Raw genomic sequence first — 17247 nt, 5'->3', positions numbered from 1 at the left:
ATATAACAATATTCACTTAATTCCCTTATTTTTTCTACATTGCAATCCCACCTTACATTCAGTTCCCTGTTTTATGTCCCATTCCAAATTTTTTTTTTTTTTTTTTTTTTTTTCTTCCATTTTTCTGAAGCTGGAAACAGGGAGAGACAGTCAGACAGACTCCCGCATGCGCCCGACCGGGATCCACCCGGCACGCCCACCAGGGGCGATGCTCTGCCCACCAGGGGGCGATGCTCTGCCCATCCTGTGCGTCGCCATGTTGCGACCAGAGCCACTCTAGCGCCTGAGGCAGAGGCCACAGAGCCATCCCCAGCGCCCGGGCCATTTTTGCTCCAATGGAGCCTTGGCTGCGGGAGGGGAAGAGAGAGACAGAGAGGAAAGCGCGGCGGAGGGGTGGAGAAGCAAATGGGCGCTTCTCCTGTGTGCCCTGGCCGGGAATCGAACCCGGGTCCTCCGCACGCTAGGCCGACGCTCTACCGCTGAGCCAACCGGCCAGGGCCCATTCCAAATTTTTGTCTGCAGAAATACCTAGTGCCTCCATTTCTAAGCCTTTTAACGGTTCTGTCATGGTTTTCCTGAATTAAGCTAAATACCAGTAATCTGCTCTCTAGCTTCCAAAATTTTATTGATGTCTCTTATGTGCCAAAGTCCTTATGCAATTTGGCTTCCTTTGTTCCTTTGTTTTTATTTTGGTTGGGTTTAGGAGACAGTAGAAATAAAAGGAAGTATTCAGTCTTGCATTTTTAACCTGAAGGCCCTGAATTTTTTAGGATAAAAAGATCAATTAAGTTACTTTAAACAGTCACTAGACTCATAACTGAATTTCATTTTATCATTTGAATGTTCCACAATGCCTATAACTTGTCTCTAATAAAAGTTTTTTTCCAAATTCTTTACAGTGCTTCATAAATGATTTAATCCTTAAATTTTCATTACTATTATATATAAGTAAGAGATAGTTCCTCTTAGGAATAAAATAGCAGGATCCTAGGGAATTACTGTATTGTCAGTGTAGTCACTGAATACCCTAAATTTAGCCCTCCATAAATTACCATTGGACCTTACATTATTAAATTAGTCATTATTAATCAGATTTACATTTCAGTGCCTCTGTAGTTTGGTGGTGATTAACATTTCTCAATATTCTGATTTTATAGCCACCTGGAGCTGAAGATTTCTATACTCCCTGAGTTCTGAAGTAAATCTGTTTTATTTCTCTTCCCTGAGCTGGGTGTTCTCAGGACTCAGTCCTTTTTGAGGAAGAAGCGGATATGACCAAGTCTCTTGTAAGTTTTAAGTATTTATTTCTTTCCTGTATTTTTTTGCAGATATCAGAAACAGGTCCATACAGAGTTATCAAAGTTGAGATCCAATTTGAATATGATCTGGAGAAACAAAAGCAAACTGGGACACAAAGTCCATTTTATAATCTGTACTGTTTACGAGGAAAAATTAAGGAAAGAAAAACTTTTCATTAGCACCCAAGTAAAAATGAAATTCCAAAATAATTTCATAATTCTTATCATTTTAAGGTTAGTTTTTTAAATACCTGTCTTGGCCAAAGATTGAAAAATTAAATTATCTGGAACAATAAATGGAACATGTCTTTCAAATGACTCTACATATATTTTTTCTTTACTTGAGGTTTGTATAATGAGCTAAAATATATACTAATACTCTAAGGAAAAATCTTGTCATTCTAGTATCTACAGCTTCCCCCATATTTTTTTTTTTTAATGTTCTCAGAAGATGCAGTACTCTTTGTCTTTTTACAAAATGATTATCTTCTGCTCTTGATTCTGTTTCCAACTCTGGAATTCCTCACACTGCTAGATTTTGAACATTTTCCACTTCACTGCCTCGTTTCCTCAGCTTTTATCTTTCTCACCCTGAGATACACACATTTCTTTTGACTATGTGGTCATGTGGCTCATCCAGTTATATCTCCTGTTGGCAGAGTGGTTCTCTGGGCATAGACAGACTTGGGTTCAAATTTGGACTCAGCAAATTACTAAGTGCATAATTATGGGCAATTTTCTTAACTCTCTTTGACCTCAGTTATATCTCTAAATGAGAATAACGATAGCACTTATCGCACAGTAATGTTAGGAAGTTTAAATACACTTAGTGCTACCTAAATGATAAATATCATTAATAATTATCTGTATAAATCTTTTCTACCTTAAAGGTCTTTGGATATGTTGACTTTATTCATTTACCTGCTTTTATAGTTTAACATATGAAACCATTAAGACAGAAGATGTCTGATTCATGTTCATGAATTAATTTTTCTCTTCAGTAAAACTGTCATAAACACTGTAATAAGGCAAAACTGAGAACATTCATTGTAATACATAAAGTAGAAATATATTAACAATGTTTTAAAAACCAATAATTTAGAAAATTGGGTAAAGAATATGAAGAAGCACTTAGAAAAAATGTGACAAATACTTAAAAATAATAATGTAAAACATAATCTACTGTTTAAATGATGTGGAGATGTTTACCTGGAATCTATGTACTCCTTTTTTTTCTTTTCTTTTCTTTTTTTTTTTTTTTTTTGTGACACAGATGGAGAGAGACAGAGAAAGGGACAGATAGGGACAGACAAACAGGAAGAGAAAGATGAGAAGCATCAATTTCTTCATTGTGGCACCTTAGTTGTTCATTGATTGCTTTCTCATATGTGCCTTGACCAGGAGGCTACAGCAGACTGAGTGACCCCTTGCTCAAGCCAGGGACCTTGGGCTCAGGTTGATGAGTCTTGCTCAAATCAGATGAGCCCACACTCAAGCCTGAGACCTCGAGGTTTCGAACCTGGGTCCTCCATGTCCCAGTCCAACGCTCTATCCACTGTGCCACTGCCTGGTCAGGAAAAAATCTATATACTTTTGTTGATCAGTGTCACCCTGTTAAATTTCATTTTCTAAGTAAAAAAAAAAAATGCTAATAATATAAAGAAACTTCAGATTTGCAGATTATATATTTAGGTGTATTTTGAATTGCTGGTCAATGATCATTTTTTATGAGAGGATTCCAAATAATTAGTTCACATATGCATTTTCTTCACAGAGTAAAATGCTGGAGATCAAGGAGTTATGGTCTACAAGTGCAACACTCTTAGCTGTCAAAAAATTAATACGCTTCCTTTCAGATACCAGTGCTAGATTCTTTGATTAGGACTATCAAATAAGAATGGATTGCCTGCATTCTTGGGCGTGCAGTACCAAATTCATTCTAGAATAGGGATGTAAATATATTTCATGGCAGCCTTTATTTATATATGATAGCCTTCACAGAAGCTAGAAAAGTCCTCTACAACAATACGTATAATAGCTTTTTTGAGTACTTATTATATAGTGCCAGATGTACTATATACTTTGCTTAGATAATTTCGTGTCATTATCAGAAAATTGTAATACAGATATTATTTTAATTTTTACAGGTAAGGAAAGTGAACCACAGAGGTTAAGAAGCTTATATATATAATTTCATATATTAAGAGTGTAATAAAACCAGGATTAAAACCCATACAGCCGACTCCAGGGCCCACAGTCTGATGCTGTACAGATTGAAGCCCACTCTTAAGTGAAGAAATGTAAAATTTGCCATTGACTCTTCATACAACTTGTCCGTTTTATATTGTTAGTCCTTTTTCTACTTGAAATTAGGGAATTTTAGGAAAGCTTGCTTTTTAGCACTAGCATTTTTGTAGGTATTATCTCCTAATCTGTTACTTTTATGGTATCATGTATCTTTTGTTATATAAACACTTTAAATTTGGATAGTTACATTTAAGAAATGATAAATATGTGCATACAATAAGAATTCAGTCAAAATTAATACACAACATCAATGTTTAATAGTCCCCTCTTCCATGAGTTGTCAGTATTAGTCATTTCTAAGATATATTTTCTTATATTAAGTTATAGATAGTCTCTTTTTAAAACTTTGTTTTTTATATTTAGTGTTTAATCCAACTGGAATATAATTTTGTAAGTGATCTGAGGTATGAATTTACTGATAATTCTGTCAGAATTATTTTTGCATGTAGAAGACCATTCATTCCAACACCATTTATTAAATAGATCCTTCCATTGTGATGCCACCTTTATCATATACATGCTTGTTTCTAGGCTCTTTATTCTGTTTCTAAATTTGTCTACATTTATACAAGTACTATACTGTTTGTGTGTGTGTGTGTGTTTCTACTGTTTTTTTTTTTTAATTTAGTTTTTTACAGAGACAGAGGGATAGATAGGGACAGACAGATAGGAACGAAGAGAGATGAGAAGCATCTATCATTAGTTTTTTTGTTGTGACACCTTAGTTGTTCATTGATTGCTTTCTCGTATGTGCCTTGACTGTGGGCCTTCAGCAGACCGAGTACCCCTTGCTCAAGCCAGCGACCTTGGGTCTAAGCTGGTGAGCTTTGCTCAAACCAGATGAGCCCGCGCTCAAGCTGGTGACCTCGGGGTCTCGAACCAAGATCCTCCGCATCCCAGTCCAAGGCTCTATCTACTGCGCCACCACCTGGTCAGGCTGTTTCTACTGTTTTAATTCATGTAACTTTGTAATAACCCTTTTTGCTTGGCAAGGATTTCCCCACTTCCTGACATACCCATGTTCTTAGTTTTTAAACAGTTTCTCACTTACTTTAGGATCTCTCTGCTTCCATTTGAATTTTAGAATCAGTTTATCTAATTCTAGGGGAAAAAGTCCAGTTGGGATTTTAATTGGAATTGCAGAGAGTTTATAAACTAATTAGAAACAATTGGGTAAAATATCTTTTCTGTCACAAAGAGGTTTCAAATTAATAAGGGCATTTATTAATATAATTCCTCATATTCAAAATAAATTAGGTCCATAGAGCTGCTAAATTTTTTAAAATCAGAATTTGAGCTTTTGTAAGGATTTGTTTATAAAATAGAAGTAAAAGGACACTTACTTATTTGGATATTAAAAAGAATTATTCCACATACATACACAACATGTATATATACATGTCATAAGCAGAGATATATATGAGACACATTCCCACAAAATCAGAAGTATAATCAGACTGCCCGTGGTATCAATTTTTTTTTCTTTTTTTTTTTTTTTTTGTATTTTTCTGAAGCTGGAAATGGGAGGAGACAGTCAGACAGACTCCCGCATGCGCCCAACCGGGATCCACCCGGCACGCCCACCAGGGGGCGATGCTCTGCCCCTCCGGGGCGTCGCTCTGCCGTGACCAGAGCCACTCTAGCGCCTGGGGCAGAGGCCAAGGAGCCATCCCCAGCGCCCGGGCCATCTTTGCTCCAATGGAGCCTTGGCCCTGCGGGAGGGGAAGAGAGAGACAGAGAGGAAGGGGGGGGGGTGGAGAAGCAAATGGGTGCTTCTCCTATGTGCCCTGGCCGGGAGTCGAACCCAGGTCCCCCGCACGCCAGGCCGATGCTCTACCGCTGAGCCAACTGGCCAGGGCCCATGGTATCAAATTTATTTATTATAATACTACATGCCAAGGCATATGGAAAGAGGAACAGTAAGAAAAATTGGGAAAGTACATACAAAATTATGATATCTAGATGATACAATTATGTTTATGGGCAACTGAATAGAAACAATTCAATTCGATATGAATACAAAACTAACTTACAAAAATCAATAGCATTTCTATATACAAACCACAACTAGCTCAAAAATGGAGTGGAAGAAAGATACTAAGAGTAGAAAAAAAACCCTATAGAAAAAATATGTATCTGATTTATAAAGTTAAAATAGTACTGAGACCTAAAAGAAGATTTGAATACACTTTTAACTGAATTTATTGGGGTGACAGTGGTTAACAGTTATACAGTTTAAAGATGCACAATTCTGTAACACATCATCTGTATACTGTGTTGTGTGTTCACTACACATCTCCATCCATCACTATTTATTCTCACCAAACCCTTCCCCACCTTCCCTCACTTCTCCCCGGCAATTACCATACGGTGTCTGTGCACATGAGTTTTTTTCCTCTCTCTTTTTGCAATTCTGTGCTCAATCCCTCCACCCCCATCACTCAACCCCCCACCCTACCTCGACAGTTGTCATCCTCTATGAATCTGTCTTTATTTTGCTTGTTAGTTCATTTTGTTCGTTAGATTTTACATGTGAGTGAAATCATATAGCACTTATCTTTCTCTTACTGGCTTATTTCACTTAGCATAATTCTCTTCATGTCCATTGTTGTTGTTGTGAAGGGTAATATTTCCCTTTTTATGGCTGAGTAGTATTCTATTGGGTAAATGTACCACAGCTTTTTTATGCACTCATCTACTGATAAACACTTAGGCTGCTTTTAAATCTTGGCTATTGTAAATAACACTGCAGTGAACATAGGGGTGCATATATTCTCTTGAAATAGTGTTTTGGGTTTCTTCGGATAAATTCCCAGAAGTGAAATCATTGGGTCATAAGGCAGTTCCGTTTTTAATTTTTATAGGTAACCCCATACTGCTTTCCACAGTTAATTGCACCAATTTACATTTCCACCAAGAGTGCATGAGGGTTCCTTTTTCCCTACATCCTTGCCAACACTTATCATTTGTTGATTTATTGATAATAGTCATTCTATGATATCTCCTTATGGTTTTAATTTTCATTTCTCTAATGATTAGTGATTCTGAACATCTTTTTATGTCTATTGGATATCTGTATATACTTTTTGGAGAAGTTTCTATTTGTGTTGTTTGCCCATTTTTTAGTTGGATTGTTTGTTTTTTGGTGTTGAGTTTTATAAGTTCTTTATTAATTTGAATATTAACTCCTTATCGGATGTATCATTGGCAAATATGTTCTTCCATTCAGTGGGATAGATTTTCATTTTGTTGATGGTTTCCTTTGCTGTGAAAAAACTTTTTAGTTTTATGTAGTCCTATTTATTTTTTCTTTTGTTTCCCTTGCCTGAGGAGATACATCATAAAAAATATTGCTATGAGAAATGTCCGAGATTTTATTGCCTATGTTTTCTTCTAGAACTTTTATGGTTTGAGTCTAATATAATGTAAGTCTTTAATCCATTCTCAGTTTATATTTGTGTATGATGTGAGAAGGTGGTCTAATTTTGCATATATCTGTCTGATTGCCCCGACACCATTTATTGAAAAGACTATCTTTACCCCATTATATATTTTTACCTCCTTTGTCAAATTTAATTGACTATATAAAGGCTGGGTTTATTTCTGGGCTCTTTTATCTGTTCCATTGATCTATATGTCTGTTTTTATTGCCAGTACTGTGCTTTTCTATTATTATGGCTTATAGTTTAATACCAGGCAGCATGATTCCCTCAACTTTATTCTTCTTTCTCAAGATCGCTGTTGCTATTCAGGATCTTTTGTGGGTCCATATAAATTTTTGCAATATTCTAGTTTTGTGAAATATGCCATTGGTGTCTTGATATGAATTGTATTGACTCTATAGATTGCTTTGAGTAGTATGGACACTTTAATTATTTTAATATTTCCTATCCATTAACATGGTATATGCTTTCACTTATTTTATATCTTCTTCCCTTTCTTTCTTCAGTGTTCTATAATTTTCTAAGCACAGGTATTTTACATACTTGGTTAAATTTATTCCTAGTTATTTTATTCTTTTGAACCACTTGTGAATGGGATTTTTTTTTAGTTTCCCTTTCAGATAGTTCATTATGGTGTATAACAATGCAACTAAGTACTGGATAGTGATTTTGTATCCTGCTACTTTACTGAATTCTTATCAATTCTAATAGTTTTTTGGTAGAATGTTTGGGCTCTCTATATACAGTATCATGTCATCTGCAAATGAAATTTACTTCTTCATTTCTAATTTGTATGCTTTTTATTTCTTCTTCTTGTCTGATTGCTGTGGCTAGACCTTTTAGTACTATGTTGAATAAGAGTTGTGAAAGCGGACAATCCTGTTTTGTTCCTGATCTTAAGGGAAGCACTTGTAGTTTTTGCCCATTGACTATGATATTAGCTGTGGGTTTGTCATTTTTGGCCTTTATTGCATTTAGGTATATTCCCTCTATTCACACTTTCATGAGTATTTTTTTTATTCAAAAATGGGTGCTCGGTTTTATCAAATGCTTTTTCTGCATTTATTGATATGCTCATGTGATTTTTAGCCTTCATTGTGTTTATGTGGTATAAACAGATTATTGATTTGTGGGTATTGTATCAACATTGCAACCCCGGAATAAATCCACTTGGTCATGCTTTATGATCTTTTTAATGTAATGCTGGATCTAGTTTAGTAATATTTTGTTGAGGTTTTTCATTAGGGATATTGGTCTGTAGTTTTTTTTCTTTGAAGTATCTTTATCTGGTTTTGGAATTAGGATAATACTGTTCTCATAAAATGAGCTTCAGAGTTTTTTCTTCTCTTGAATTTTTGAAATGGTTTGAGATGGATAGGTTATTTCTTCTTTGAATATTTGGTAAAAGTCACTTGTGAAGCCATCCTTTCAGGACTTCTAGTTTTTTGGGAGTTCTTTTTTTTTATTGCTGCTTTAATTTTACTAAATTTAGTTTCTCTATTCAGGTTCTCTGTTTCTTCCTATATTCAGTTTTGGAAGAATATATGTTTCTAGGAATTAATTAATCTCATCCATATTGTCCAATTTGTTGACATAAAGTTGTTAATATTTTCTTACAATCCTTTGTATTTCTTTGGTGTTAGTTGTTACTTCTCCTCTTTTTATTTTTAATTTTATTTATTTGGGTCTTCTCTCCTTTTTTCTACATGAGTCTAGTTAAAGGTTTGTCAATCTTATTTATATTTTCAAAGAACTAGCTCTTGGTTTCATTGATCTTTGTATGTGTTTTTAGACTCTTTTAAATTTATTAATGCTCTGATTTTTATTGTTTCCTTCCCTCTTTTTATTCTGGGCTTCATTTATTATGTTTTTTCTAGTTCTTTTAGTGGTAGAATTAGATTATTTGAGATTTTCTTGCTTCTTGAAGTAGGCCTGTAATGCTATGAACTTCCATCTCAGGACTGCTTTTGCTGTTTCCCATAGATTTTGGGTGTTGTATGTTTATTTTCACTTGTTTTCAGGTAGTTTTTTAATTTTTTTCCTTGATTTCATTGTTAACCTATCTATTGTTTAATAATATGCTATTTAGCATACATATGTTTGAATGTTTTTTATTTTGGCGGGGATTTGTAGTTGATTTCTAGTTTCATTGTAGTCTGAGAAGATGTTTGTTATTATTTCAATCTTCCTCAACTTGTTAAGACTTATTTTATGTCCTAACATGTAGTCTATCATTGAGAATGTTCCATGTGCACTTGAGAAGAATGTATATTCTAGTGCTTTGGGATGAAGTTTTGTAAGTATCAATTATATGCATCTACTCTACTGTACAGTTTAAGGTTGCTAATGCCTTGTTGATTTTTTGTCTGGAAGATCTATTAATGACAGTGGGGTGTTAAAATATCCTACAATGATTGTATTGCTATCAGTCTCTTCTTTAATGTTTATCAAGATTTTCTTTATACATTTAGGTGTTCCTGTGTTGGGTGCATATATGTTTATAAAGATTACATCCTCTTGTTAAGTTGATCTTTTTAGTATTATGTAGTGATTTTGTCAGAAGTCTTGCTATTTCAGCTTTTTGTTTATTCTACTTGCATGGATTTTTTTCCTGTCCCTTCACTTTTACTTTATGTGTATTTTTGTTCTTAGGAGAGTTCCTTATAGATAGCATATGTATGGGTCTTGTTTTTTAATCCATTCACCTACCCTATTGGAGCATGTATATCATCTGTGTTTGAGGTTATTATTGATATGTACTTATTTATTGCCATTTTGTTCTTTATACCTATAATTCTCTCTCTCTCAATTTGTTTTTTCTTTCCTCATCTTAAAGCAGACCCTTTAACATTTCTTGTAATATTGATTTGATGGTAATGAACTCCTTTAGCTTACCCCACCCTGGGAAGCTCTTTATTTCACCTTCAGTTGTAAACAATAGCCTTATTGGACAGAGTAGTCTTGGTTGTAGTTACTTGCTTTTCATCACTTTGTAGATTACTGCCAGTGCCTTCTGGTCTGAAGTGTTTCTGTTGAGAAATCAGCTACAGCCTTACTGTGGCTTCTTTTTGGTAATTAATTGGCTTTTCTTCTTGCTGCTTTTAGATTCTCTCTTTGTCTTTAAACTTTGGCGTTTTTGTCAGGATGTGTCTTGGTGTGGGTTTTGGGGGGTTCATCATGATTGGGATTCTCTGTGCTTCCTGAACTTGTGTGACTTTTTCCTTCACCATGTTAGGAATATTTTCACATGTTTTTCCTTCAAACAGGTTCTGTATCCTGGTTTACTCTCTTCTCTTTCAGGTACCCCTATGAGTAGATGTTGTTGTGCTAGATGTTTTCCAGAGTTCTGTTAGACTTTCCTCAATAGTCTTAATTCTTCTTTCTTTTTGCTGCTCTGCTTGAGTGTTATCTTGTTCTTTAAATCACTGATTTGATTCGTTGATTCATCTAACCTTCTGCTGATTCCTTCTAGTATAGTAATTTCAGATATTGTTATTGGTCATTTCTTACTGGTCCTTTTTTATGGTTTCATTGTCCTCTTTATTGCTTACTATTTCTTTGTTTAGGTTCTCACTGAGATCATCATTCTTCCCCTAAGGTCCTTGAGCATCCTTTAACCACTTTTGTAAACTCTGCTTTTGTTAGTTTGATTGCTTCCATTTCATTTAATTTTTTTTCTGGGGACTTCTCCTGTTTCATTTGGGGCATACTTCTTTATCTTTCCATTTTGTCTCTGTGTGTTAGGTTGATCTGCTGTGACTCCTGAACTTGTTATGATGTCTTTATGATGAAAGTGTCTTATTGGACTCAGTGGCACAATCTTCCCAATCACCTGATCTCGGTGCTGCAGGAATGATTCTTGTGGATGATATATATATACCCTCTTGTTATATATGAGTCTTGAATACTTTTGCCCCTCGTGGTAGAGTTAACCCTTGAAGCTGGCTGATTTTAATGGTAAATCTCAATCACTGTGTATGAGACGCCATGCAGAGACTGACCCCTGGGGCAGAGTTGTTCCCAGCAGGGTCTGGTGTTTGCTATTCAATAGATTCTCCCTTTTGGTCTGCCAATTATGTGGTTAGTTGAGTCTAGCTCTGGTGTGGTCTGAAGCCCACCATTGTTTATGTTGGTTTGGGATCTACTTGGACAGGGTTTGGGTATGAATTGATGTCAATCATTGTTTGTTACCAGCCTTGGGCTACCTGTCTGGAGCTACCACTCTGTTCAGTTTTTCCTGCATCTACTGTGCCTGAATGTGTGTGAGAGGTCAATCTGTGTATAAGGGTTGACTTCCTTCAGCTTAGAGCTGGGAGCAGGTCTTTAAAAAAACCCAGTCTCCTTGAGGTCTGCCTCTACCTGTCAGCTACTCAACACCCTCTTGTGGTTGCCTGGTCTTCCTCCAGAGCCTTCCAAAGAAAGACTAGAGTGGGCCCAAGCTTCCTGCAGACCCTTCCACAGGTTGCAGGCGCAGTGGGATGTGCTGCCAGGGTCAGGAGGAAAGGACGAGTGGATCCCCTACTTGGAGCTCACTCAGTCAAGCAATCAATGGGTAGAAAGTGGCCCCTACTCAAGAGCCAAATCACTCAATCACTGCTTGAGTCTCCAACTCTAGGTCCCCCAGGAGGGGTGGCCTCAGGTTTAGGTTGAATGAGGCCAGCAGTCCCCTCTCGGGACAATTTTAGCTGAGCTGAACCCCTGGTCTCAAGGTTACAGATCAAAATAGTCTCTCACTGGGTGTGATGCGAGCCCAGTGCACAGGAGAGGGCTGAGCACTTCATCTGGGTCCCTGACAATACTCTTCAGGGGCATTTCTCCCCTTCCCCATGGAACTGATCCCAGCAGGGCAGGAATTCAGGACTTGGAAGGGCTAATACAGTCTCCTCTTGGGAGTGGTGCTTGCAAGTCTGTAGGAGCGGGGTGGGCACTTCTTTCCCTTTGAGCTCACAGTGGAGGCAGGAGTTGCCCCCCCCCCCACTGTGAAGTAGCTACATACATCAGCCCCACCCACCTGGCTTCTGGACCAAACCTTCCCCAGGAGACATTCTCTGAAAGTCCTGGCTCTCTGTGTAGGATGCTACTCTCCCAGTGTGCCATGTGTTAGCGGTGGGCATGGCCAGCCCTCTTTCCGGTGCCCCCCAAAACAATTCCTTGTTGGGGGTGCTGCCCACCAGCCTGTAGGAGTGGGGTTGGGACCTCTTGCCCTTCTTTGGCTAGCATGGGCTGAACTCGCAGGGAAGACAGGAGTTGCTCCCCTACTGTGAAATAGCCACACCATAGCCCCCAACTGTCTGGCTCCTGGACCAAAGCTTCGCCAGAATCAGCTGTGTGCTCAAGGTAGGAGAGACTGGCCCTCTTTCCAAAGCTACACAGTTTAGTTGCTGTCTGGGTCTCTGCCAGAAGCCTCCTCACCGCAAAAGACACTTCCAGGACTGAGAACAGCAGTCAGGGATGGGTAGTGCACTTCCCTGGCTGATGCTGCAGTAGTAGGAGCACCTGGGGAGGTGGGGTCTGGGTCACCCAGTTGGACTGAGTCCCCGCCCATTTTCACCAACAGATGCTGTGTGGGCTCTGTTTGGCCTAGCGTGGTCAGATGTTTGGCCTCCAAAAGGGCTGGCCCCTGCACCCATAGACGGTGGCTGAGAAGCTGGGGATATTGCAGAGATGCTATGTGGGCTTCTGGCAGAGACCCAGACAGTGACTATCATGGTTTTTTACTAAGTTTTAATATTTTTTCTTGATTAAATGACTCTTCATTGCTGTATGTTCTTAGAACAATTTCTAAAATTAAAATAAAAAAACAAAAAACAACAACACTGAAAATTAAAAAACAACAACACTTTTTACCAATTATGCTTTTTTTACTGGAAAACAGATCTATAGAGAATCTCACAGTGCTATCCTAGAAGTTGAACACTGCTCATAACTTTTTAAAACTTACCATTCTGTCTTTTATGACATGTTTTTAAATCCTAAATTTGGATCATAGTGTTTCATTATTTTTCTCAATTTATGCTTGACAAGTGTTTAATTTATTAAAACAATCAAGGTATCTGTTTTTGGAAATGAATACACACACACAGATACATCTTTTATGGCTTTCTTATGTGTAAAATTAATTTGTTTTTATATTTACCAAATCTTACATACTAAGTAATTTGCTCTAAAATTATTTTAATAACTATTCCTTCAGTCCTCACCTAAATCTTGAATACTAGTTTTTGTAAGTTCATTTGACTAATTTGGTTAATACAATATTGAGGAGTAACAGAAAAAATATTTTCTGTCTGCTGTTGGGCATACATTGATTAATGAAACTTGCATCAGAGGCCAGTTTTTTACATCTAGTTTTATTTTCAGTCTTCCTCCTCCCCTCCTCCCCCCACCTCATCAGACCTCTCTGCTTCTCTAAGTCAAGATGATATCCCATTATCATTGGCTTTGGATTCCTTTGTGATATTTGTCCTGTGGTTTCTCATCATTGGTGATTTCACATGCTTTCATCCTCAACAAAAAAGGTTTCTAGTGCAGAAATTCTGTCTTGAATTAGGGAATATTTATAGGGTTTCAAGACTCCTGCTGACTTAGAGAACAAGTCGAGTTGTAGAATACAGCTGGGCTGTATAGCCACACTGCTTGGGCCAGAATCCCAGCTCTATCACATAGTAGCTTTAGTGAAATAGGTTAGGCAGAAAAAGACAAATACCATATGATTTTACTTATATGAGCCAAAAAGGAGGAGTTGAGGGAGGGGGGTAAAGAAAAAAAAAAGAGGCCCTGGCCGGTTGGCTCAGCGGTAGAGCGTAGGCCTGGGGTGCGGGGGACCCTGGTTTGATTCCCGGCCAGGGCACATAGGAGAAGCGTCCATTTGCTTCTCCACCCCCCTCCTCCTGTCTCTCTCTTCCCCTCCCGCAGCCAAGGCTCCATTGGAGCAAAGATGGCCCGGGCGCTGGGAATGGCTCCTTGGCCTCTGCCCCAGGCGCTGGAGTGGCTCTGGTTGCGGCAGAGCAACGCCCTGGAGGGGCAGAGCATCGCCCCCTGGTGGGCAGAGCATTGCCCCTGGTGGGTGTGCCGGGTGGATCCCGGTCGGGCGCATGCGGGAATCTGTCTGTCTCTCCCCGTTTCTAGCTGCAGAAAAATACAAAAAAAAAAATTAAAAAAAAAAAAAGAAACAGGATATACATTATGAAGAGTTGTACTGCCCCTCCGTAGATCCCATAAAGTTGACTTAACCCACTCCACCTCAGTCAGGAGCCTTGAAAATTATAATCAGCCCAGAAAAGTGGTTTCAAAATATGAACAACTAGGAGTCCCCAGTAAGAAAGCCATATCCTACCCAATTTGCCTACTATTAAGTCTAACAGCTGACAAGTCCTACCAACAAGCAGAGAACTTCCAATCAGCAGTTTAAATCCTCTTCACTAGAGGTCCAGAAGGTATTAAGGGAATAGAGACTAAAATAATAATCCAAAAGAAACAGAGTGACCAGGTGGTGACACAATGGATAGAGCATCAACCTGGGATGCTGAAGATCCAGATTTGAAACCCCGAGGTTTCCAGCTTGAGCACAGGGTTAGCCAGCTTGAGCATAGGCTCACCAGCTTAAGCATAGGATCATAGACATGACCCCATGGTCTCTGGCTTGAGCCCAAGGTTGCTGGCTTGAGCAAGGAGTCATTGGCTCAGCTGGACACCTGCCCCGCCCCCCAGGTCCAGAAACATATGAGAAGTAATCAATGAACAACTAAAGTGCCACAGCTACAAGTTGATGCTTCTCATCTCTCTCCCTTTCTGTTTGTCTCTGTCTCACTCTCACTAAAATGACAAAAGAGGGAAGAAAACTAGAGAGGAAGGAGAGAGGGAAGGAAGAGGGAAGAAGGGGAGGAGGGAGGGAGGGAGGGACAAAGGGAGGGACCGAGGGAGGGAATTTCTGAGATAACTAATTCAAAGCACGAGGTAAAATAACACTTCCCCCAAATTTATAATAGTGGTCATAATAAGAGAAGATATTGTATCTATAAAATAAGAATGAGAGTTTGTAAAAAGAGAAGAACAAGAAAGAACGCCTAGAAGTTAAAAAATGTGAGAGCGGAAATAAAAATGCAGTGGACAGATGAGTTGATACCAAAGATACAGAAACTAAAACATAAGAACAGAGATGGAAAATTAGAGAGAATGATATGATCTGTCTGGAGATTTTCTTTTTTTAAAGATTTTATTTACTGATTTTTAAAGAGAGTGAAAGAGAGGGAGAAAGAGAGAAGCATCAACTTGTAGTTGCTTCACTCTAGTTGTTCACTGATTGTTTCTTGTACTTGCCTTGACTGGGCAAGCCCAGGATTTCAAACCATGCAACATGCAACCTTAGCATTCCAGGCCAACAGTTTATCCTCTGCACCACAGGTCAGGCCTGTCTGGAGATTTTCAAAAATAACTTTATGACCATGGGAGAGTTACTTTTAACCTCGCTTTCCTTCCCTTTTTATATTAAGGGAATTTAAAAAGTTATTATATCTGAAGAAATTACAGCAGTGCCTTTACATAATAAGCACTCAGTAGATGACAGAGGTGATAATATTGATGGTAGTAATGATCATAGGCCAGAGTTTCTCAGAAACATTATGGTTCATCCTTTGGTGACTTCCGTTTTTTATTTCCCATGTTGTCTGTCTCAGACTTTTGCATATTTCTTGAATAAATTCTCCCAGATGTGGGAAATATGGGTGCTTTAATTTCTTCGAGTCTTTACATATCCGGATTTTTCCTTCTTTCTTTATTTGGATATTGAAGTTTTTTAATTGGGAGCAAGAATGATATGATCAAGGCCAGGGCACACAGGAGAAGCTCATTTGCTTCTCCACCCCTCCGCCACGCTTTCCTCTCTGTCTCTCCCTTCCCCTCCCGCAGCCAAGGCTCCATTGGAGCAAAGATGGCCCGGGCGCTGGGCATGGCTCTGTGGCCTCTGCCTCAGGCGCTAGAGTGGCTCTGGTCGCAACATGGCGATGCCCAGGATGGGCAGAGCATCGCCCCCTGGTGGGCAGAGCATCGCCCCTGGTGGGCGTGCCGGGTGGATCCCGGTCGGGCGCATGCGGGAGTCTGTCTGACTGTCTCTCCCTGTTTCCAGCTTCAGAAAAATGAAAAAAAAAAAAAAAAAAAGAATGATATGATCAAGTAATGTTCTGTTTTAGAAATCTGTCATTTGTTTCTTGGCTTTCTGTTTCACCACTCTCATGATTTTAATTCTAATCCTTTGACTGTAAATAAAGCAAGTAAGAAATAAAAACCTGAGTCCCTTTCTTTGATGCTTAACTGTTGATTCTGTTCTTGGCCATTTACCCACTATGTATGTTTTCTGTAATCACACAGCCATGGATTCAGCTCCCAGTTTTAGGATAATGGCCAAGAAATTCTCACCTTTCTTCATACCTCTAAGTGCATAGTAGATGTTTTCATCTGGAAGTCCTATAGAAATCTCAAATTTGCATATTCAAATTGTCATGCCTCTTGTTTCTTCCTGCTTATTTGTTTTCCCTCTCCCACTTCATATTCCCTTTCTCACTAGATTACATGATTACTTGAACAAGTTCTGAGCCAATTGCATGTGAGTCATGTCTCTCACATCTTATTCACAGACCACTACAAATCAGTGCCTACTATCTCCAGTTTCCTGCATAATAACTGATGAATTCATAAGTTTACTGACTCAATATTTAAAATAATCCTACCAGATATTTCTACCATGATTTGTTTGCTCCCCCAGTATAATACAGATTAGGTAAATATGAAGACTTAATATATAATTTTTAAAAGTTTATTTAGAAAATTAAATTTAACAGAGTGACATTGATCCAATAAGAGTACATAGGGCCTGACCAACCTGTGGCACAGTGGATAGAGCATTGGACTGGGACACAGAGGACTCGGGTTTGAAACCCCAAGGTCACTGCCGGCTTGAGTGCGGGCTCACCAGCTTGAGCGCAGGGTTGCTGGCTTGAGCCCAAAGGTCGCAGTCTCGAGCAAGGGGTCTCTCACTGTGCTGTAGCCCTCCAGTCAAGGCACAAATGAGAAAGCAATCAGTGAAAAGGAGCTGCAACGAAGAATTGATGCTTCTCATCACTCTACCTTCCTGTCTGTTTGTCCCTATCTGTCCCTCTCTCTGTCTCTCTCTTTGTCACACACACAAAAAAAGAGTACATAGG

General features: G+C 38.6%; 1 protein-coding gene across 7 annotated transcripts in view; it reads left to right on the top strand.

The window, feature by feature from the left end:
* Positions 1–17247, top strand: part of ZNF568 (zinc finger protein 568) — a 49836-nt gene that overhangs the window by 18228 nt on the left and 14361 nt on the right. For 3 of the 7 annotated variants that reach the window (XM_066242167.1, XM_066242164.1, XM_066242165.1), the window contains one exon: positions 1158–1286. The exons of the other annotated variants lie outside the window; for them this stretch is intronic. In XM_066242167.1, coding sequence (XP_066098264.1) covers positions 1272–1286 — 15 coding nt within the window. In that variant the 5' untranslated portion in view covers positions 1158–1271. The remainder of the gene's footprint in view (positions 1–1157; positions 1287–17247) is intronic. 7 annotated transcript variants of the gene reach the window in all.

This window comes from Saccopteryx bilineata, chromosome 9, assembly GCF_036850765.1.
Source record: "Saccopteryx bilineata isolate mSacBil1 chromosome 9, mSacBil1_pri_phased_curated, whole genome shotgun sequence".
NCBI classification, from domain to species: domain Eukaryota; kingdom Metazoa; phylum Chordata; class Mammalia; order Chiroptera; family Emballonuridae; genus Saccopteryx; species Saccopteryx bilineata.
The sequence above is the reverse complement of the archived record's forward strand: the minus strand, read 5'-3'. Positions and strand labels throughout refer to the sequence as shown.